The sequence below is a fragment of the Lepidothrix coronata genome, unplaced genomic scaffold (genome assembly GCF_001604755.1).
Source record: "Lepidothrix coronata isolate B3197 unplaced genomic scaffold, Lepidothrix_coronata-1.0 Scaffold19, whole genome shotgun sequence".
Lineage (NCBI taxonomy): Eukaryota > Metazoa > Chordata > Aves > Passeriformes > Pipridae > Lepidothrix > Lepidothrix coronata.
Window position 1 is genome coordinate 1,801,931 of NW_016690199.1, and position 24,271 is coordinate 1,826,201.

General features: G+C 40.0%; 1 protein-coding gene across 2 annotated transcripts in view; it reads right to left on the reverse strand.

Moving 5' to 3' along the window:
* Positions 1-24,271, reverse strand: part of ESR2 (estrogen receptor 2) — a 35,654-nt gene that overhangs the window by 6,762 nt on the left and 4,621 nt on the right. For both annotated transcript variants that reach the window (XM_017807663.1, XM_017807664.1), the window contains exons 3-6: positions 20,510-20,685; positions 17,655-17,771; positions 7,991-8,290; positions 2,369-2,507 (exon numbers count right to left, since the gene is read on the reverse strand). In XM_017807663.1, coding sequence (XP_017663152.1) covers positions 2,369-2,507; positions 7,991-8,290; positions 17,655-17,771; positions 20,510-20,685 — 732 coding nt within the window. The remainder of the gene's footprint in view (positions 1-2,368; positions 2,508-7,990; positions 8,291-17,654; positions 17,772-20,509; positions 20,686-24,271) is intronic.

A 24,271-nucleotide genomic window follows, 5' to 3' on the forward strand; every position in this document is an offset into this window, starting at 1 on the left:
AAAGGTCAGCAGTTATAAGAAACTGATTTTCTCTCTAAAGTGCAAGCAGGATTGACCATAAGTATGATCATATTTCTGTAAGAGGCTTTATCCTCTCAGCCAGTATAAGTCTGGATAATCAGTTTGAAACCCTGCAGTGAAGGGCACAGTACCACCTTGAATCATTTTACAGATTTGTTTCACAAGGAGTTACCACAAACAATAACATCATGGTTTTACCTGATGGAGGCCTCAGGACTTGGCAAAAAAAAAAAAAGACCCCCTTAAATAACCGTCTTGGAATAATAATACATTTTTAAAGAATAAAACAACCCCTTGTCCCTATCCCCTAGTACTTTTTTCTTTGAAGTTATTGAAATAGAAACAGATTTTTTGGGGTTTTGGTGGTTTTGTAGTTTGGGTTTTTTTTAACTTTTGCAAGTGTTTACGAAAACAACTTTCTCCATTTTGGATACTAGAACTGGTCCCATTTTTTGATCTGAAAAAAAAAAACAACATACAAACCTAAGCCATTCTAATGGGTTTAAAATTAAGCAGTAGCACATTTCAAACCACCAAAGCTACTATTCCAGTTTTTAGTTCTTTTTCTTTTTACTTAAAAAGCAATTAAGCTCTACAATGCAATATCCAGAAGGAAGTTTCTTATACTATTTGTAACAGGAGATCTTTTAGTCTGTAATACTTTTAACATGAGACATTTAAGCACAGCAGTGCAGGAGTATTAAAGAAATTTACTGTTTCTGCCTGAATACCACCCAGTTTCCTGTGTTTCTCACAGCAAAGGAGAATTTTAAGCTTTGGAGAAGTACAGACAGCTGCCAGATTCCAAACAAGGACACAAGCATCAGAGAAGTACTTGTCTGCAAAGAGATTATGTAGGATATGTATCTGAAGGCTCTGGGGAGATCTTGGGGCCTCTTCCAGTGCCTAAAGGGGCTCCAAGGGAGCTGAAGGGGGACTTTGGACAAGGGCATGTAGTGCAAGGACAAGGGGGAATGGGTTCACACTGACAGAGAATGGGTTTAGATTGGATATTAGGAAGAAATTCTTTACTCTGAGGGTGGTGAGGCAACTGGCACAGGTTGCCCAGAGAAGCTGTGGATGCCCCATCCCTGGAAGTGTTCAAGGCCAGGGGTTGGATGGGGCTTGGAGCAACCTGGTCTAGTGGAAGGTGTCCCTGCCCATGGCAGGGGGGTTGGAACGGGATGATCTTTTAAAGTCCCTTCCAACCCAAATCATTCTGGGATTCTAAGTTCAGCTAAGGTAAAAAAAAATCAAGTTACAGACCAGTTTTGTGTAAGAATGTCTTAAATAAAATTACAGCACATCCAGATGCTTGTAAGCTCCCACTCTGCCACGTCTTGAGGAAATGAAGGAATGCATCAAATAAGATCACTCTGTTCAGCACATATTAGCTTCTGAGAAATTACATGTATCATATATTTTCATCAATTTCTTATCATTGCACTGAACAATGCAGCTTGCCCTTGCACTGAATTTTATACAAGTAAATTATAATTTCTTTCCTATATTTTATAAATTAAATTTATTTCTCTTATTCGCCCATTTTCCCTTCTGTGTCTGTGATGATAATTACTAATTGCAAGCCACAGAACTGGTGCAAATCTGAATTTCCCTGGATTGAAAGGGCTAAGAGACATTTTAACACAATCCAAGAGAGTAGATTGTTTCCCTGACTTTCTGCCAGTGTGAAGCTCAGGTCAAATTCTTCTAAAGTTCTGTAGAAAAACATCCTTACTAATCCATAATCAACCCTCTTGGTACATGATGCTGTGGAGAAATAATCTTTAAATTTGCAAACACCCTTCTTTACCTTGAAAAAATATTCTCAGTATTCAACAGCAATCTAGGAGTTTTAAATCCCTTTGGGCTAGTGCTGCAATGTTCATTATTATAGATAGCTATGAAGTCTGCAGTAATGGGAGGAAGGAAAACAGGCAGGAAACCTACCTAAAATAATTCAAATATTGCCTGACACTATATCTACTTTTTAATGAGGGATGTAGGGACAAATGGACAAAGATGTATCTATAGTTTCAGCATCTAGAGACACAGAACAAAAGGAACAACATCAGCAATAGATGTTAAAAATGCAGAGAAACTTCACACTGTCACACCACATGAATTCAGGAACTTACAGGTTCAACAATACTGTTTATGCTTAGCATTCCTTAAACCCCCATACGGACGTGGAACCTCAGGATATTATTGTTGCAAATACCAGTAAATTATAGTGTTAGATAAAATGTTAATAGCATCTCCCATATTTAATCCTCTTCCTCTTACCATTCGCCCCACCTCCAAACATCTTAATATGAAGCGTTCTCAAGAAATTTATTTCTTTTACCTGTCTAATACAAGGTCTGGTGCAAAAATCAGTTTTCCGGGATGGTCAATTGATCTCCACATCAAACCAATCATTAGAACTTCCATCCAGCAGCTCTCCAAGAGTCTCACTTGGTCATAGAGGCTGAGATCAATGAAGCCTAAAGTGATGAAGGTAGCATAAAATAAATCAACTTGTTTCTTTCTCTGTTTTGATAAAGAAGAATGAGCACGAGAGAAACAAAAAGAACCATGGGTTTTGAAGAAAGGCAAACAAGGGAGCACTGACACCTGAAGTGCCATCCTGCCATTTCAAATAGGAGTAAAAATATTTGTTATTGTCAAATCTTCCACAAAACGTTTGGAATAAAGCAGAGTGGTTTTCTAGTGCATTTACTCCCATAGAGCTGGTGAAACTCAAGTGACGAAGTATAAAGCAGAGGACCTGCTTTATGCTTGGCCACCTTGGCCTTCTGAGAGGCACCAGGGAATCACTCGGGAAACTCACATTTGTCAGAGATTGCTGCATTGTGCTGCAGAAGACTCCTAGGAAAATAATCTGTTCTTTCACCAGAACACATAAGGTTGGTGCTTGCAGGGTGTTTTTTATCTCATGGCAGGCATGTTCCTGGGTTTGTTGGGTAACTGTGAAAGAACCCACATCTTGGTGGCTCTGTGTTTTCATCCCCATTGTAAATGAAATGTGTTGATACCATCCATTTTCTGCTCTGTCCTTCCCCAAATTTTCAATAAACCAGAAAAAAAAAAAAAAAGGCAAGGATAGTCAGTGGAGGCAGTAGTGTCCTCATTGCCTCCATCCATGGAATTCCAGAAGCAAGAACAGAATAAATGCCACTGTGCATAAACCTGATCTGCATCCTGGGCTGCACCAAAGTCAGCGTGGCCAGCAATTCAGGGGGTTGATTGTGCCCCTCTACTCTGCTGTGGTGAGCCTCCACCTGGAGTGCTGTGTCCAGCTCTGGTGTCCCCAGCACAAGGATGTGGATCTGTTAAAGCAGATCCAGAGAAAGGCACAAAGATGATCCGAGGGCTGGAGCACCTCTGCTATGGAGACAGGCTGAGAGAGATGAGGTTGCTCTCTCCTTGGAGAAAGAGAAGGCTCTGGGAAGACCTCATTGTGGCCTTTTAAAACTTACAAGGGTGTTATAAAAAAGAGGGAGAATGATTTTTTTAAACAGGCAGATAAGTAATAGGACAAGAGGGAAACGGTTTTAAACTAAAAGAGGAGAGATGCTAGAAAGAAATTCTTGACTGTGAGGGTGGTGAGGCCCTGGCACAGGTTGCCCAGAGAAGTTGTGGATGCCCCATCCCTGGAGGTGTTCAAGGCCAGGTTGGATGGGTCTTTAAGCAAACTGCTCTAGTGGAAGGTGTCCTTGCCTATGGGGACGAGACACTCTTTAAGGTCCCTTCCAACTCAAACCATTCTATGATTCTGATCCTATGATTTATTTCTCTCCAGAACTTATAGCAAGGCCCTAGATAGCACTGCAGCACAGCCAGAAGGGAGAGACAGTTATTGCCTTCCCTGTCCTTGCAAAAAATGAATGGGCAAAAATATTGCCTAGAAGCAGGAAAAAAAAAAAAAAAGGAATAAAATTTACACACTGCAAACCAAAAGAGCAGAAGTGTAGATTATCAAAACACAAGTGGGAAAGCAGACTCCTCAGTAAAGGAGTAAAACACAGATATGATGTATGATGAAGTGCCACTCAGAGGCCAAAACCAAGATCAGGTCACAGTTTTCAAAGCTGAGCTCCTTTATCTCAGTCCCTTAGCAAAGGTGCTCCATTTTCGGACGAGCTGGCATCTACAGCTCTGCATGGTGAGAAATCCTTACAGCCTGGCCATGGGAGACAGGTTTCCTGTAATTCTTCCCAGTCGTCTGAGGTCTTAAAATACACACAGGACTTTTGCGCTGCCAAAGAATCTGCTGTCAGTAATTTATACAAGTGCTCCTTGTATTTTGATCTTATTAAACTACTAGGCTAGAAGACAGTCAGTGAGAGCATCAAGCTGACATTAACTGGGTAATGCTCACTCTCCCTTATCATCACTAAACTTCTGCCTTTTGACATTGGTACAGCCTTGCTTCTGATTTTATGAGAAGTGTAAACGGGAGCCTGTGAGCAGTACCTTCCCGTCCTGTCTTCCCCGTCACTGAATTTACTACAGAATGCACAGACAACAACAGATTAGCTGCCACACACACTCATCATTTAAAAGTGCTTTTGGAAAAATAACCACGGAAGTGTGAATAGTATAAACTGACAGTGGCAGTTTCCTGGGAAACAACAGCGGAAAGACATTTCAGAGTTTATTTAAATAAACATTTACACCAGCGTGTACTGATTTCTCTGGCATAAACAACGAGTTATCAGGGTTAAAAAATCTCTCAGTGGAGTGAGGTGTAAGATCAAGTCCCAGTGTTCAATCTACAGGAACTTAAAATTCCAGATTTATCATGGATGTCATCTGCTAAACTCACATTACCAGCAGCAGCACAGCTCTTAGAAGGACTATACTTTTCCTTTTCCTAACAACTTCATGCTCTAAAGATTGAGGACAGCACAACTTCCACTGCAGTGTCAGAAGTCTCATTTCCTGCAGACCACCTTAAACTACTAATTTTTCTACAGCTTTAGTACACATCCTTTAAATTGTGTGCTGCATGCCTTATCATTTAATTATAAATTGCTAAGACAGTTGAGAAAAAAACTTGTGCTGGATGTGTAATGACTAGAAAAAGGCACACTGCTCTGGTCAGCAACACACTAGGTTGCATAATGAATCCAAATTTCAATGTTGTGACAACATCTTATTGATTTACAATACAGGTTCAGCGATGAACCATGTTGAACTCTTTTAGACTAGGTCAACAAAGCAAAAGGCAATTATAGAAGCTATGTTCTGCTGCCTGACAACTGAGAATTAAAATACTTGGAATTCAGAAGGAAAAAAATCCAAAAGTCAGCTTCTATTTTACTGAGCAACAACAAAAATGCAATCTGTTGGGCTGAAAGTACAGACAAAAATACAGCCGCAGAGTAAAATTCCTAACAAAAGACTGCCATTAAATGTTAAAGACGAAAAACCCACAAAATATAAACACGTATTTCTCCTATTTAGGCAAAATGTTACCATTAATATAAGCATCTATAAGGAAAAATAAAAATATTTTCTTTCACTTTCAGTAAGTGTCAAAATGATATCCAGTAATAACTTAGAGATGAAAATGGGCTTCTAACCCAGGTACACAAAAGAAAATATTCAGCTTTTCAGAACGTAAAATTACTGCTTACTGAGCCTTTACTCAAGAAGTCTGTCATCTTTTCTAAGATTTTATCTCCAGGAACCAGGCATGGATTGGCATCAGGCAAGAGTTTTTGACAAATGAAATTCCATTTTCTAAAATCTAGTCATCACAGCTTTTTAATAAAAAAAATAACCCCATGTTGAAATAAATGCTTCGACTGCCACATAACATGGCAATATTACTTATAATTAGGTGTATATTAAACGTCACATCTACTTTTGGCATTATTCTAAAATGCTGTTTATTTCTGTTCTGTGTAACAGCCGTGATCAGAAAAAAACAAACACACATGATAAAGTGTCAGCATTCCCAGGAACTGTTTTGAAGGGGTTTGATTGTTTCAGTGGATTTTCTTCACGCAGTTCTCTTACTGCCAAGAAAAAGTTATTATTTCTGACATATGTTGAAAATAAACTGAAAGTGATTGGTGTCAAAATTGGGGTTGGTTTGGAAACTGATTTTTAAAAAAATAATAAAACAATCTCAACTGTCTGAGGTTTTGGGCTTGTGGGTTTTTTGGGGTTTTTTTTGAAGAGGTAAAAGATAGAAGTTATTAACAGTCAAAAAATGGAAAAGGTTGGGGTTTTTCTCATTGAAATATTGCTTAAAATGAGGTCATTTTCTAAGACTGGTTTTCCTTCACAATTCACTTCCTACCAGATAAACATAACTATGTTGAGCCCATTGAAATGGTACCTTTTAATCAAGTTTTTGTGATCGGACAAGAAACTATAACAATAGAAACCATTTAACCCCTTATGATTACTTACTTCACGGTTATTTTCAGAGTTTCTTAAATCAGTAAAAATAAAGACAAAGGATTTGAGTTTAAAACATCCCACACTAACAGCAAAAAAACTTTTACCTTGCAAATGTCCAGCCTGGCTTGGGATGCTCGTGTGGTGCAAACATCTCCTCCCCAGCAGCTCAGCAGCCAACCTGGGATTTGCACACCCTAAAACCATCACACCTGGGCCCTCCAAACAGTGGCTGAGCCTGGACACTAATCTGCTCCAGCAGCTGGGTCTGGTTGCACCACCAGCCACTCCACCTAGACCTGAAATAGGATACGCTTCCCTTACTCTAAATTCTTAATTTAGGGATTATATGAAATATTCTCCTCCAAGTGTGTTTCTTGTACTGTGCACGCACTCTGCTTCTAAAGGCAAGGATTACTGTCATGTGTTCCCAAGTGTGTACTCAAGCAGCAGCAGCTCTTTGCAGTGCACACAATGACCAGAGCAGAGCTCACACAAGCACACTCTGAGCACCTCCAGCATAAAATCCAAGAGAGGAGCCATGGTGTGCTGGCTCCTCAGTCCTGATGGTCATGAGGTCAGGAATATCAGTCATGCTGTGGAATATATTAGCCATGCAATGTAAACAGAGCTGTAGGGATCACTCCTAGCAGAGCACTCTGTCTGAAGCTCAGGATCAAGCCCCATACTGCTACACGTCCACCAATTATTCGATGTTTTCAGCTCACTGTTATTATCTGGTCACCTTAGGTCTCGTTAAAGGGCCACAGGCTGTGGTTTAGTCTATGCCAGCCACCAAGTTTTTCTGCACAGCTTAACCAACAATCACCTCTGCATGGTGGCTGCTTTTATTCTGGTTTTTATTCTTTATTCTGACTCTTTTAATCATGGGTACTTCAGGGAGAAGGAACTGAAAATGCTCACCACTTCTGGTTTGTAAGATAAATGGTGCACTGCCAACGTGTACACATTCAAGACGTTCCAGGCACTAACACATATTGTTGTACTTCAGTTCATGTTCTTTGTGTCGCCAACAACCAAAAGCATCTTACTGATTTTTGTTTTGAAGGAGTGCACACGATAATTCTGAGATCAACACTGTGCTCCACTGATGCTTTTGTGCAGCAGCTCTGTCAAATGAAGTGATTGCAAACACCCAGAACTCGGACACATTTCAGTTTCCATCAGCTGTATTAGGAACTTTCTATCAGGATTCAAGGAAAGAATTTGGTGTTAAATGAACCTTCTAAATCAGCTTTGTCAGGTATTTTATAGCTAATGAGGTAGAAATTACATACAACACCAGCTATGCTTTTTAGCAAAATGAGCTGTTATGTGACTAACAACAGATGATAGAAAATTATGGGCTAGGTTGTTGTCTAAATCAAAAGACATCTGGGTCAACTAATGAGAGCCATAAATTGTTCATTAGTTTAAAGGATAAAAAGATTGACTTTCATACCACTCACTTACTGTGCTGTTATTTCAGAGCAGAGAATGACATACTGATGGTAAAAGCACTGACTAAAACACATAAGACTGAAACTCTTACCAGGAATTTTTTTGGCCCAACCAATCATGTGAACCAGCTCTTTGTCCGCCAGTTTTGTCAGGGACATCATCATGGAGGCCTCCGTGAAGGGTTTGCTGGGACGGCTCACCAGCACGTTGGGAGGCTCCGCTTCCAGCAGCGTCAAAACGAACTGCTCCGGGCTGACCGTGCTGAGCAGGATCTCCTTCACCCGGGTCGCCGCCTCGTTGTACTTCTTCGCTTTGCCCATGCAATGCACCCGATCTTCGGAATTCCGATGGCTGCGCAGGATCCGGTATCCACAACGTTCCCTTCTGGAGCCTGACATGAGAGAGAGGCACGCGGTTGCGCTGGAGGACTTTTCTAGCAGGTCGCGTTATGTAAATCCAAATATTTGCGGAGAAGGGGGAAAACCCTTTTATACTGGATGTTCTAGTATTGAACATCAAGTTTTTAGGATATTTAGCATTGACTTAACTTTGTTCCCACCAGCTTCAGGTTTTCGTTTATTCTGCTTAACAGAAATAAAGTTTAAAAAGACTTATTTTTGAACTTCAGTTAACTCACTTTAAAAGTCCAATGGAAAACTCCCGTCGACATCAACAAGATATAAATCAGGTCTTTAAAGGCAAATAAAGCTGATCATAAATTCTGTTTTAGATGTAAAATGGGGGAATAAAAAACTTTTGGAAGTTTGGGCCATGTTACAGATTAAATACCCCAGGAAGAAGCACAGCTGGGCCTCCACGTCAGCTGGATGTTCAGCCAGGGACTTACAAGTTGCAACCCACTTTCTCCCGATGTCCCATTAAGCCAGCAGGAGTTTCTCCAAAGGGAATTCAGATATCTACAACTAGGAGCAAACACCCTATTTGGAGTTCTGCCTGCAGAACGCTATTTCTGTTGCAAAGAGCTGTCCTTTAAATTCCTGTATTTATTTATGGTTCATTCTGACAGCACCAAACATTCTTCAATTCCCTGTCAGTGTTATTGGTGGCATAACTGTTACCTGTTCTTGCATAGCTGCCAAGGAAAGAGTCTAAAAGCTTCTCCAAACACATCATATGGGGATTTGCTAAAATATTCTGCTATTGCTATCTGAAGTCATTAATCCCTTCAGCTATTCTTTAACAAGGATCATGTTCACTCATTTACAACTAAACATTGGCAGTAACTGATGTGCAAGATTGTACCATATTAAAAATCAGGATATTTAAAAATATGATATTACTGAAGGGATCCTTATACTGGAATCCTCCAACACTTAACGATTCTAATATCACAGCTAAATTGTTCTCTAAATCTTTTGTAAGTTAAATTTTTATGCTGGTCATCAACAGTTTTACTGACACATGATTCTCACGGGTTCAGTTTTCATAGATATGAAAATGCCTGTGCTAACATAAATCTATACCAGACCAACATTTATTATTACATACATAGAGACCATGGAATCTTAAAGCATAATAAGTTGCATCATATGGATTCAGTCCCACAACAAATTTGACAGAAGCATCCTTTCTGCTACTGCTACTATCTTGACATTACTATTATTATTTATGTCTTTCTGGTGTGTAGCCTAAAGACTTCTTGCCCTGGCCACGGACTCCGGTTCTTCTTCATTAGGGTATGTGATTAAAGTTTTCTTAAAATGCATGAAGAAAAAGAAGCAAAGGAACAATGAAAATGGAAGAACCCCAAGAACCTAAACAGAGACAACAAGCACACTGACCAGGTTACTCAGGTCTATCAAAGGAGAATGATCAGCCTGTGGTCCGGCCATGACACATGGCATGTAAGCCAAAACAAAAGGTTTTTCAGTTCACCTGGAGGGACCAGGCATTCCAAGAAAACCTACTAGAAAGTCAAGAGGATCTGAGTGGCAGCTACTGGTAGGGTGATACTCAGAGACCTGTGTGTGTGTGTGTATGTGTGTATGCACAAAAGACAGACTGTGCATGAGATACCTGGAAGAACAGAGGATACACAGACCAGCTACTGGATAACACTGAATGACTGTCTAAAGCCATACCCTTGTGTTTCTGTGACTGCTCTTGGGGAAGAAGGGCTGAGTATCAGCAACTGGGGTGAGGCTGCAGACCCACAGCCATCAGCTGAGGAGAGATGGGGATCCATAGGCCAACTGTTTGACAGACTGACTGTCTAAACCCAGCTAGTGGAAGGATCCATAATGTTTAAATACACATATTTTTCACTGCTTGTGCTCACATGACTGCTGTGTTTTCTCTCTGTTGTGGTCTGCATGGTTGGCTGTGTATGCAGGTATTGTGTGTGCATTTGCATAATAACAATTCTACTCAGACTTTATACTGGACCTGGGGACACGGCAGTGTGGCAGCTTCCCTTGTCAAGCTACTGGTTTCAGCAATTCCTATCATTCTTCATCCCTGTCCACCAGAGTTATATAGACCATGACTTGTCCAACCAGGCAATGCAGTTCTGGTCCTGGGTTTCAGTTAGCAAAGAGGTCCAAACATAAGCCAAATTAAAAAAAGGGCAATGGGGACACAAAAAATTTAATTTCAGATATTGTTGACAAGGCTTTGTCTTGCTAAATAAAATGTTGGATGAATACAGACCCTCAGTGGTGGAGGTTCCTCAGATGAGATGGTTTTTCAGGCCATAGTCCTGTCATGTCTTCAGCAGCTGTCAAACAGCATTTGAGTCAATCTGTGAGAGAGGTGAGATGCTAAGGCCACTCAGGTACAACCTGAAGGCACTGAAAATACTGGACAAGGACCAACAGAGCGTGCCAGAACTTTTGGGATGTGGACCTTTCAACTTCACGTGGTTATCACCCTCACTTGCTGCTTGTTCATTAAACCATGTCAGATGTAAAGGAAAACTGGATGACCATTAAAGAAGTTCTCAGTATTGGAGAACACACTTTACCCAGAAATCCAAGACAGGAGAAGACAAGTAGGAAAGCTGGTTCAATGAACAGACCCTCAGGTATGGAGGTATGCAAGTGGAACAAGAAATTTGGAACTGGAAGTATTTTTCAGCTGGAAGTCCAGCTTAAAGTCTGCACCGTTTGGAGCAAGGATGATTTTGCATCCTTGAAAGGGATATGGGTACAATGAAATGGGGTGAATGCAGACAGGATATTGGAAAAAATAATGGTAGAACAAAGTGCTTAGCCTAATAACAACTACCTAGAAGTTGCCAGAGCAGCTGAACAGCAGTTAAGGAAAGATAATATACCAGCAGAGACAATTGGAGCTTGAGACATTATCTTATGGTAGATTCATGAAATGATACTTGATGATGATACCCAAAAAGAGGTTATCTGCAGAACTACAGAAGTCACAGAGCAATTTCTTCAACCATCTGTCTGTGCAAATCCTTTTCTTCCTGAAAGAGTCAAAGGCCAGTGAGGCATAGACTAATTTCTACAAAGACACCTGGATGATGTAGTGAACTCTGTGCTAAACCTCATTTTTGGACTAATGCACCAAGGTCAAGAGGAAAATCTCGAAGTGATTTATCAGCTTCCAAAAAACATTAGAATGGCACAGTGTGCTGCAGACTGTTCTGAAGTAATGTAATGCACAGAAATTATGTATTTTCCATCACGGAAGACAAAGAGGAAAGGTCAACAGTGAGCTAAGCAACTAGAATGAAAGTACAGCTGGAGACAGATGAGGAAATGCCCAGGTATCAGGTGCTCTGCCTAGGGAGAGCCATGGCTCTGATTTCCATAGTAGTCTGCATGGGAGGGGCTGTAACCAAGAAGAAATACAGCATGTTGTTTGCACTACTTAGAAAGCTGAAACACATTGAACGTGGCCATCTTGAAGGACAGAACAAGAAAAATAACAGAGGGACTAAAAGCCATAGACAGGGCAGAGAAGAAATTTTCTTGGGCTATGAAAAATTACAAACTGCTGTGTGATGTGTAGTTTTTGTTCTCCAGTACCTGGGGGAGCTGTGAAACCCCCCGAAAGAATTTGCAAGAATATCAGTGGATTAATTAAACACAGGGAAAGTTGTTCAGTGAGGGACTGTATCTAAAGTGATAACCAGTTGAAGAGGGAACTGGAGAGAAGAGCAGATGCCTGATGACACAATAAGGAAGAAATTCCAGCAATTTGGACACACTCGCCAGAAGCAACATGTGGTCAAGAAAGCACTTCCAACCAGCTCATTGACCCTAGATCAGTTCCTGGCACTGAAGTGAACCAAGTGGGCTCTTCTGGGACTCCACGGTCTCTGATCGGCTCTGTTATGCTGTCACTCACATTTCTCTGTAGCACTGAAAATATCAGGCCTTTGGTGCCACAATATGAGTTATCCTTTCCAATTCAGTGTTGTGAAGATCTTCAAATAACATTTTGCACCCTATCCAAAATATAAACACACAGGTAAATGATCAGGTACTTTAATGAAGATGAAAGAAAACAATTAAATTTTAAAAAAATAAATTAAAAAGTAGTCCAGTATCCTGTGATGTTATTAAAGGTCTCAGTACTTGTGGAGGGTTCTTAGCGGGAACTAGCAATCCCCTTTAAGTTACTTTAAGTTATTCAACTAAATCAAGTTTCATATACTACCAGTACTTATAATAAAAAAATAGTGCTCCATTTAAAACATAAAACCATCTTCTATTATCACATTACCGGCACAGAAAGCCAAACTAGGAGTGTTATGACATTTTTGCATAAAAAAAAATTGTTACTAAAGAAAATATAGTTACTGATAAAAAAGGGGAGAATCCAACCAAAGCAGATTCTGATTTATTGTTCGTCTTTTTTAATCAACGTATATTTCCAAAGCAGGTGAAGGCTCATTCACTGAACAGCGTGCATGAAACACAGCTCACTTATTTCCACTTTAATTTTTTTATGCTTGTATTTAAAGAAAAAGAAAACAAGATTAAAGCTTGCTGGTCAACCTACACAGCAGAAAACGGCAGTCTTTCTAATTAATACAATGCATTTCAACAATGTAAAGGAACTTCTTTGCTTTCCATTCAAATCCAAAGTTTAGGCAGGACTTAGAAATTTTACCTATACATCTACTAGCATCCAACAGACATAAGTGATTAGAAAACTATATATTATAAATAATTATCAACCAGGTTAATGTTTGGCTTAACTAGACACAGAGATGTGGATCAGTGTGTAAAGGCAAAGCAATAAAATTCAGCTTCCCAGACTAGGGACTATCTCTGACTTTACCACCAATTCCCTAACAGTACTTAATAGCTAATATTCGTTCCAACCAAGGTAATTCAGGCAATTGCAGAAGTGCAAAATGATCAAATCCCTCATTCTTCCTACCACACTCTCCTTATTTAGAGCTATTTTGTGCAAGAAAATAGCTGTATTCAGCTGAGAATGCTGGACCAAGGGCAAGACCTTGAGCTACAGCACCACAGACCGCACTAGTAAATGATCAAAAGAATATAAGAAATAAGGCACATTGAAAAAAAAGTCATTAAAATGAGACTGTTGTTCACTTACCCATGAACAAGCCACAACACGTATTACTGGCAATGAAACACACTATTTTTCAAGCAACTCCTGCTTTACAAATTCTCTGAAAATCACAAAAGCTGTCTGATATGGTGGGTAGCCACATGGCAAGTTGCTCTTCATACTGATTTTTGTCCCTGGCAATTGCTTATGTAACTAACCAGTTCAGCAGCAACTGCAGATTCTACCACTGAATATGTTATAATCAGTTTTTGTAAGTGTTTGAGCTCAAAACTGGCTCCAGTACACATTAGTAAATCATTATCTCTCCAGTCACCTTTGAAAGCAAATGCAAATGTTCTCCTGAGTGGCTATGCCAGAGCAGAGCTGCTGACAAAGAAGCTGCTGGTTGCTGTGTGCATATGAGAACATGAGCTGAAATTACAGTAATTTCTATAATAGCTAAAATGCAATTAATACATCTGATGTCCAGAGAATGCCATGAAACATTTTTTCCCCACTTATTTTCTGTGTGGAAAGTACCTTACAATATTTCAACTGCACATGGCAGCCACAAGCAGGAGAAAGAGCCAAATCCTGAACTGAACCAGCCCACAGGGAAATCTGTTTTTCTTTCTGCAAACTTGTCAAATGATGCCAGTATTCAAGGGCAGCATCTCTCCATCCCTTCTGAGTGTGGCCCCTCAGCCTCCCCACTTGGGGCAGGGTGGGGTCTGAAAGGAGCTTTGTCTTTGGAACACTTTCAACAGGTGAGAGCGGACACATGGGGGAAAAGATACAGGAGTGAGGGAGAGGAGGGAAATAAAAGGTAGGTCTAGTTGAACAGGGAAACTGAAAACTCCTTATGGAAGAAGGTCTATTTGAGCCTCAGGAAGCAAAAAAGCAAAGTAGAGCATAGCTCCTCTAAGAGTGGCTATAGCAAAGTGATGATCAAATCCCCTCTCCTTCACTGCCTTTGTCCATTTCAGCTCCCCAGGTAAATGCCAGAAAGTTCCAGGAGAAGATCAGTTTTTTCCTGATCTGTTTTATTTAAAGGTTGCTGGGCAGAGTTTACTGCAGTATTTCTGTTTTGTTTGTTCCTGGTGACAGTGCAATTTTTCATAATTATTTTTTCCTACCATTGTTAGTAGTCCTAGTGCCAAAATTTAGCAGTAGCTTTCTTGTTTGGAACAGCAGGGAACATGGACTTCCTGCAGAGAGATTTGCAGGTGTAATGTCTAAGACCCTCATTGTGTTTTTGGCAACGATGGTATATTTTGTAAGAAAATCCATTATCACCTTAATACAAGGCACTCCCAAGCTGGCCTCTGCCGAAATACCTGCAGCTTGTTGGGTTGAATTCTCAACATTTATGAAGGTGACAACATTCAAGAGAATTTCAGACCAGGAAACTCCAAAGCAACACTTTTCTACTGCCTCCTACTGTATTAAAGATGGTATGTACTTCCTAATTACATTTAAACACAGAAATTTATGTTATATACACACACATACCTGTGTGTGTATTTTTTCTCACGGTGTCTATCGATAATATGCAAAATGAGGATCTAAAGATTTATTTAAGTGGTGCGGAGTTTTTACGAAGAGCTTTCCTAAACTGCAAAGTGGTAATTGAACTTCTTTTTATCACTTCTGCTGGACAACAAGTCTCCACCAAGCAAAAATGCACTTACAAACCATTCTATCCTATCCAGGGTTTTAGCAGATGTGAACCAAGGCATTCACTAAGTGACCTGGGAAAGGAACAGAGATGGGGAAAAGCCTTCATTAAAAAAGAAAGTGTACTCTTTTATGGTTTTCTACAGTTAAAAAGTGGTATTAAAGCATGGCTCTAAGAAGAAAACCTTTGAAAGATAATCGCTCTGGTCTGCAGGAAATGGCATTTATATTTCAGGCAGCCTTAAAATCTGTCTGGTTTAAATGTCTGTCACCATGTGTCCATACATCAGCATTACTCACAGATGCCCCTTAACTCATCAGGTAACCCAGACAGTTCTGAGTAATTTCTATATGCTTTTTTCTGAAATTAAATTGATTGGACTCTCAAATTGAACTTGTAAGTGTCTCAAATTCCAGTGCCACTATTCAAAAAAGTATTTTTTAAAAAAATACAGTTCCTTTTATTTTCCTGTTATAGTTTCAACCTGCCATTCTTTATCTGGCACACTCATTAATGTCCTTTAAATATTCATTACTGTAGGAAAACGTTTGTGAATATGTGGCAAGATTAAAAGGAACACAGGCAACATGAGTGCAATCTATAATTTATACTTGTAGTACCATAGCGCCTATGAAGTCTAATCACAAACCAGGACTTTCTGGACAACTAGAATAAAAGGATTAATTTAAGGCAAGTATTGTGGAGGTCCACCTTATGACATCATTCTGGGATCAATCTTTACAAAACCTCCATTGGAAAACTTTGAGTAAAATTCTCAGTCGTAAAGATGAACAAAAGACAGTGGCACCATTCAGAAAGTAAGGTTTTGAAGGGAGTCTTATTTGTAAGCTTTCCTTTCTGGAGGTAAGACCATTTTAATGAAAAACACCAATGAAGTTGAGATGCATCATCACTGCAGGAGAAGACAGGAGCTTCACACAGAAAGAACCATCTGACTTGAGCAAGAGAAACTAAATGTACTTCAGGAGTGCAAAAAGAATACAAGGAGCAATTGAAATTGCAGTTCTACACTGGGAGTTATCAGTTAGAAATGAGCAGGGAGGCTGCAATCTTAACAGATCATAGTGTGATTAAGAACTGCCAGCATGATGTTACCATGAAAAAGGCAAAGAGGATCCTGGGCTGTGCACAGAGAAAAGCTCCTGCAGAAACAGAAATGTATTGATGCTACTGCAGTGAGGAGAGTTCACAGGAATACTGTCCATGATTCTGGTCATCCAAGTGCAAATTGGGTTATCTCCACCTGGAGCCGACTGAGGGACAAGCAACTCTGAAGACTTCCAGGTTCTGTCTGCTTTCCTATTTTGCAAGAAGGCTGTGTGGGGATATGATGTAGTCCCTAAATACAACCAGGTCATTAACAATAAAGAGAAGAGGAGCCTCTAAGCTAAAAGACAATATTGCCACAAGAACAAAAAGGCAATCACTGTCCAGCAATAAATGCAGGTTGGAATTCTGAAGAATGTTCCTAATGAAAGGAATTATATTCTTCAAGCAGCCTTCAGATCAAAGCAGTGGGAGGATGAAAACAGTGCCTGGCCTTGAAATAGAAGTAGATATCTACATTAAATGGGATTAAATGAGATGCATTAATGAAGGGCCAAGCACAGTGACCTTCTCCTTTCCACTCCATTGTTCCTACGTGATGTTTTCCCAGCCTGTTTCTATCACGTACATTGGGGAATCTATAAGAAACAGCAAACCTTCACCATGAACATATGCTAGATATTGAAACATCTTTCAAATTATTTTCTTCTTAAAAGTAACCTTTAAAATATCATCCATAAATGTATAAATACATTGAGGTCACATCACTCTAAATAGAAGATAGGAGTAACAGAAAGGACTGGATAATTCTGAGTGGTGCAGTGATAAGAAGTTGACTATTTCTGCCCCAGAGAGCTGGTTCTTCACATGATGGGTGGTCAAGCTGCTGAGGGATGTTGTAGATGCTAAGAATTCATGGGGTTAAATAGAGGGACAGTGGAAAAGTTGCCATGTTCCCAGCTGAGAGTTGTCAGCAGTAGTTTCACATAGGTGTGCTCTCATTCTGACACTCCTCCCAAGGCACGCACTCTTGCCACTGTTGGAGGCAGAATACTGAGTTAATTAACTACTGCTTTGATGTGACACTGCTGTTCCTTTAGTACATTCAACAGCAGAGCACAGCACAGGCTGTTTTAACCTCATATTAGCAGGGATTTCAGTTTGGCTTGAGGCTCAGGAAGCAGCAGGTCTTGGGTTCCCATTCTGCAGAACACAGCAGGAAAGTAACCTGCCTTCCTGAGCTCTACAGGTTTTCACATGCTTAACCTACACCTTGCCCCTTCCCACAGGTTTTCTTCTGAAAAGTCTTCTCCTGCTTTAAGAATCAGTGCATTCCTTCCTATAAAACCAGCCTAAGCCTTGCCTTGATTGCCTGTTGTGCCTTTTCAGGATTTCAAGAAAAAAAGTGGGAAAAACTAAATACAGAACTGGCTGAAGGGAAGGGGAATAAAAAGAGCCAGCAAACCCCAAGGAAATAACACAGAGATGCAAAACTCACCACATTTCATCATTCCCACTTCATAGCATTTCCGTAGCCGGCATGCCTGGCAGCTTTTGCGCCTGTTTTTATCTATCGTGCATTGATTGGTGGCTGGGCAGATGTAATCGTTGTGTCCTGCAGCAGAACAAGAAGGGAAAGTTTAACATTTCCAACCATCTCTCTTCCTCATCTCCCAGATCAGGAATGTTCTTGGTTTTAAGCATCTCAGCTTTTTCACATGCATATATTTAAGCTCCATTATTTAACTGATGAAAAAAAGCATATTTATCCTATATTAAAACATCAATTTGTGGCCTCAAAATTAACCAGACAACATAGACCAGCTTTATAGTGATGACTGTTAGATATAACCAAGCACCTTCTAACACTAACTCATTTTTGAAAATGGAACATACACTCTTGTGGAAATGTGCTCCCAACCTCCAACTTCATACTGTATATTGGGACTCTACAGATGGCAGATACTAGATTTTCATTTTTTTTCCTCAGCAGAGTTGAAAAGAGTGGTGCAGACAGCTTCAGTCCTGCAAAGATTTAAGTAAACTACAGCTCTATTTACTGAATTCTGAAGTGGTGAGTTCCAGGAATGAAGAAGCCTTGGGAGGATTGACCCTGGACCAAAGTTAATTGAAAAAAAAGAAAAAAAAAAGGGCCCAAGAGAGAAAGACTGGTATGAAATACTGCATACTGTAAGTACAAAGAAAAGCACAAGTAGAAGGTATAACTTTTAGATATTCTGGAAAAGTGTTTCTCTTATTTTATTCTCTTCTCCTTCTCTCCCATCTCACCTCATTCCTATCCGAATCTCTTTACATTGTTGTATTTCATTAATCAATAATCTGGTCCAAAGTTTTATTACTGTAAACTGGACTTGAGTATGATCCTACTGTAAATGCAGTCGAATCATTTGCTGTCAAATACTGGAACTATCTCTTGCAGCAATTACCAAAGGATTCAAAAATTATTCAGTCATTTACATTTCTTAATGTCTTTTCTCCCAGGTTGTTTTCTAAGTTGTTTTTTTTTCCAAACTATAAGAATAGATCAGGCAAAAATACAACTACTACAGTGGCTTTTTTTCATTTGATGTGAGTCCAGGAGTTCAGGTCCCCAAGAGTAATTATTTAACTGAACCATTGTGACTATTTCCTTGCAAAATTAAAATTATTTTAACCTTGAATTTTTGAACCGACAATTTTAGAAAGAAGCGATCAGGTTACAGTTTGTCCCATTTCCTACTGGCAGATATGACTGAAAAACAAATTACTGTTTATCTCTCTTCACACAACATGGGGGGAAAGGAGGAGGAAGCTCTCTCTTGCACTATAACCCAAGCATAGAGGAATATAAAGTGATTTAAAACTCTTGTGGCCTTGGGATAATTTAGCTTGCAGGCAGATGTTCAGCAATGGAGGACAGACTACACCACAAGCCTGGACAAGCCGAGGAGACCACACACAGTTGCTCAGTCATCCCATCTGTCATGGTTTGAGATAGCCCCAAAAATCTAATTCCCTAGTCCTAGCCCCCTCCCACATTCTTTATTTTAATATGGAATATCCTGCATAACAGCAGTTTCAGCTGAGGGCTTGGTAGTGTTTTATGCCAAGAACTGAGTTTCTTTTATTTGAATTACAAACACCATTTCCTGACAGGGTATATTGAGGTGTACAAAGGACCACAGTGGGTAACTCGTTGACAGCCCAAGCACATGTGAGCAACACAGAGCAGGCAAATCATTTACTTGACAGAAAACACTTTGAGATCAAATTCGGTTTCCATTTGTGACAAACTGGAGACAAAGTTCTCTTCAGTTATTTTAAAAGTCTAAAGCACTTGCACCAGCTTACAGAAGTTACACAATAAATTGAAAAGGCAAAACAAGTTTTGAATTAAATTTGATCCTCGTGGTGACACCAGTTGTGCCGTATAGAGCCAAAAGAAAATATCTGAAGATTGCTGAAGGCTTTGCAGGCAGAAGGGAAGGGGAACATTAGAGACCAAAAAAATGACAGGATTTTCTGTATTGGTATCCGCATATAGTATCCAATGTCAGTAGTAGTTTTCCACCCAGTGGCCCCAGATGAGGCCAAAGAACATGTTAAATAGACCAAGATTAAAGAAATGCAGTGCTCCAAAGCTGCAATACAGTGCCTAAGTGACTTCCATTGGCTGTGATAACAAACATGAAGCCCTACATTCACACTGCAGCCACTCAGCAAAGTTGAACTAAATAAGAAATATTTAAGAACTTAAACATGGAAGCGGAAGTCTTAGATTGAGAGATCTGGTGGAGTAAGAGATATGGCAATCTAGGCCCTGGGTGGTGGAGGCCTGAGTATTAACAATAATCAGGTTAGTGCCTAACATGTGCTACACATATTTTTATATCCTACATAGTGTGTAGATGTTATACGCTATGACTCAACAGCTCTGGGCAATATACTCTTGTTAAGAGTAGTTCCTGGCAAGCAAAGTCTCCAGATAGTTGCCTACTTTTGAGTCTGTGACAACAAATTCACAATTACTACGTCTATGTTGGGACACAAACTGCCATTACACTCACAGGTCTGTTGTGCCACCCACCCAGGACTTTGCTGTGGGGCCTTCCCGTGCTATGTGTTCCACCTCCTCTCTAAAGAAATCAATTGCTCCCTCTGTAATGTTTCCAGATATTGATAACATCAGAGCCAAAAGACAGAGCAGCCAAATCACATGTTGCTCTCTTTTCAGAGTACAGCATCATGCCCCAGAATTTCAGATCAGTTCATTACTAGTAGATCCACTGCTGCAGCTCCTGGTCATATGGAACAACCTATTTGAGCAACATTATCAAAAGCTGATTGTCCTACCTTGAATGCTTCTTTTAAAGAATGCTTTGCAGCCTTCACAAGACCAGACCCCATAGTGGTATCCCGAAGCATAGTCACTGCAGACTGCACAGAAGTGGGCATCCTTTTTTGAGCCGGGATTGTTTGCAATTGGGCTTGTACAGTCATTGCCATTAGTTTTCCTTTTTAATGTTTCTCTGATAGAAAAGAAAAACAACTGTTATAAAAGAGGAGAAATTAAACCTGCACTACAAAGAGTTTCATAGTTTTCCATTGTCTTCTATTCTCTCTCTATAGAGTCTCATTTCTGAATACAGGATAGTGTGAAACACTGTAAAGTCTTTTCTGACAAGGTAATTTAAAGCATGTAGTCTGATCCCTGAGCTTTCAGTGATGAGAGACTATAAAGTTCTAAAATACTGAAAGGCGTAAAACTGGACTGCTGATATGTCAATCACATGAACCCTGGGAAAATCATATGGAATGCTGACGGATCTTGAAGAATTCTTGAAAATGTACAAGTCCAGGAATTTGTGAAGCCAGTGGACTTTGCCTTTCGGAAGCTTCACAGGGAAAATGAGAACTCAGACAGCTCAGACTGACACGATAAATGCTACAATGAACAGAGCTGCAGTTTGTACTGTAGTAAGGCAAAATTACATTGCACATATGTTCTCAAGTATTTAATCCTTTACATGAGGTTTTATTCATTCAGTGACATTCTGGAGACAAATAACTTGAGATGTGAATCTCAGCCCACAAGACTGACTCATGATGTTAGTCAAAGTTTTCTCTTCGAGGGGATGACCACATTGGTCACCCAAATGCTAAATAAATGGAAGTCTGAATACAAGAATAATGGAGAAACACAATTAATAAAATACTTTCATTCATAAAAAAATTAAAAATTGCTCTGTATAAATTGGTAAGATATACAAATTCCTGAAGCGTTGCAAATAATTCCAACAAACAGTAACTATTCTTAGTGACTGAATTAAAATGAAAACAGGATAAAAACATGAAATAACAGCCAATTCCTGACACCACGGTCCTGTAAACAAACAGCAAGAGGAAAGGAACTTAGATTATCAGTAATGTGGGGTTTAGGTATAGGAAGTACATCCATTGTATCCTTTTTATCTGGATGTCATTTTCTTGGTGGTTTTAGCACATTATGCCTTCAAATACTGTCATGGACAAACTCTCAGCAGCAGTTTGAGAAAAGGAAAGGTGTATAGTCAATTTATAGGTATAAATTTAATCACAGAAGTAGAATTTAGAAACTCTAGAATTTTCCTCGTCCCACTTTCCAGCAGGGTTAGGGAGGAGAAATAAAATCAGTTGGGATAAGACAGCAGGTAGCACAGTTTATGACTTCTATAGAACAAGGGCAAGTTTAAACAGAACATTGGAAGCACGTTGCAAGTGCTGTCAGAGGCTTTAACTAATATATTAAAAGTAGACTTTGTGCTGGTTTCATGACAGGAGGTAAGGACAAACACACCCACACGCCAACTAAAAATCATCAAGTTCATAAGTATATGAGGAGAACGTGCTCCAATTTCCTAGTAGAAAATTTGAAAAGGAAAAAATGGTGTTTCTTGGACAAATTTCAAACCAGAAAAATTAAGGTTTTTGTTGTACAATTGAGTTACTGAAAGATTTTTTTACAACATTAATTCATTCAGATATTGCAGGGCAGAAGAGTGTTTAGATGTTTAACAAGCTTAGTCTCCGATGACACACGCTCCCCCATTAATGGACTGGTGAATCACTGAGTTGTTTCCCATTCTGCCATGCTGGGAAGACTGAGGGGGATCTCTCCTTTAGAGTAAAGGGATTGTATCACATATGCTTAATATGCTGCTAATGAAAGGAGGAAAAAACGTTGCTATTCCTTCCCATTTCCCTGTATCTGGAAGCAAAAGTAATTTTGCATTTCACATTAGTAAAAGAAGTATATTTTTAAGCTTTACGTGGGAATCGTGATCCAATTGTGAGGGTCAGAAAAGACTCAAAATCAGCTGGAGAGCCTCTCTGTGACTGATTGATACGCTGTGGAGAGTGATGTTTATTGCCCTCGTTAAAGGACCGAGATGTTATGGATGAAAATAAAGAAAAAGCACAGATTGTAACACTCGGTGAGGAGCGTTGCTTTTTTACCTTCCAGCCATGACAAGTGTTTTTAAAAAACACTTTTTCTTTCCATACTTAAAAGTGGAATGATAGCCACCTTGCACACATGCAAGCTGGAAGACTTCCACAGACTGTGGCAAACAGCTTGCACACCGAGGAACCATCTGGAACAAATTCCTCCTGCGTGCCAAACAGGCGTCAGAGCCGCCCCTCTGCGACAGCTGCAGCGGCACAGCAGGAGGCTAAAACCCCATCAGTTTGTTACCAATGTCTTTAAGGACAACAGAACCAGCAAACAGTCAAGAGCTTTAAGGGACACAGTCCTGAGACTGTCCCTGTAGGATCAGGCAGAGTGTCCACACCAACAGCAATCCCCACGCGTGGTTAGAGACCACATCCCAGCACCCTTGGGACTGGAGCACCTCGGAATTCTCAGCAGATAAACAAGCTGCCAGGTCCTCCAGATGAGCTGGCAGGAGCTGGTTGGATCCCCACAATGCTCCTGCACCAAAGGATGCAGGAAAACGGGGGGTTTACCCTGGCTGCCACTGAGGAACCACATGGAAAAAGATTTATCGCTTTATGCCTTCTTGTATTCCTCTCTATGGTTTCTATATAGAGATGTTAAGTTTCCATAAAAAGAATTAAGACTTTTTAAAAATTAACTAGTAATTAATTTGCTACTAGTCATCCTACTACTCTGAGCAACCTGGTCTAGTGAGAGGTGCCCCTGCCCATGACAGGGGGCTTGGAACTAGATGGTCCTTAAGGCTCCTTTTAACTCAAACCATTCTGTGAGAAAAAAATTATACTCCAGGTTTTCTTGATTTCTCTTTGTTAGGTCATCATGAGTTACATGAGCAATAGTCCCTATACATCTGTACAAATAGCAGAAGAATTATTTATTTAAACTCCAGTGTGGCAGGTTTGACTTCCCTTCCGTCTATGTAGAGAGGTCACTGCAGAGCATCAGACAGGAGCTCTTGGATTATTCCAACTGTTGTCCCATCATCTGGACAGCTTCAAACACTAAGCTACAGCAGCCTTCCCAGGGCTGTCAAAGTTTTGGAACCCTAACCAAAGTGGGAAGAGTTTGCATGTTATCTCTATTCACATCAAAGCTGCTCAGGGAATTCTTCTGTGTGTAAGTGCTACCCAAACAGTGTCTCCCAATCCACACACCTACACTGAAAGTAGATTCACACTCCAGAACTGCCTGCTACTCTCTGCCAACTCCAAGTAGTGACTAGTCAGGTGGCTGGGATGAAGGTCTGTGCAGCCTACAAGTCAGAAGTAGATGTGGATCCCATACCTTAGTCCTGTGCAGACAGCTTAAAGCTCACCCACTGCAGTATAAATGTGGGTAGTCTCCAAATAGCACAAATCCTTTATTAACAATTGAGTTAAAACTGTTGCCAGGACACGCTATTTTTCATACTCAAAATGACTGCTGAAGTTAAATAAGGAGCCCTACGAATAAAAATACAGCTGCTAAAGCAGGAACAGCACCTGCAACATTCTGAGCTTTTATCCATCCAACAAATGTGCCCATGAATGGAGTAATTTCATCAGCTGATGATTTACACACTGCTTAAGGTTTGCAGTATGAGTAAATGTGTGGAAAGAGAACATATTTTTGCAGAGTTT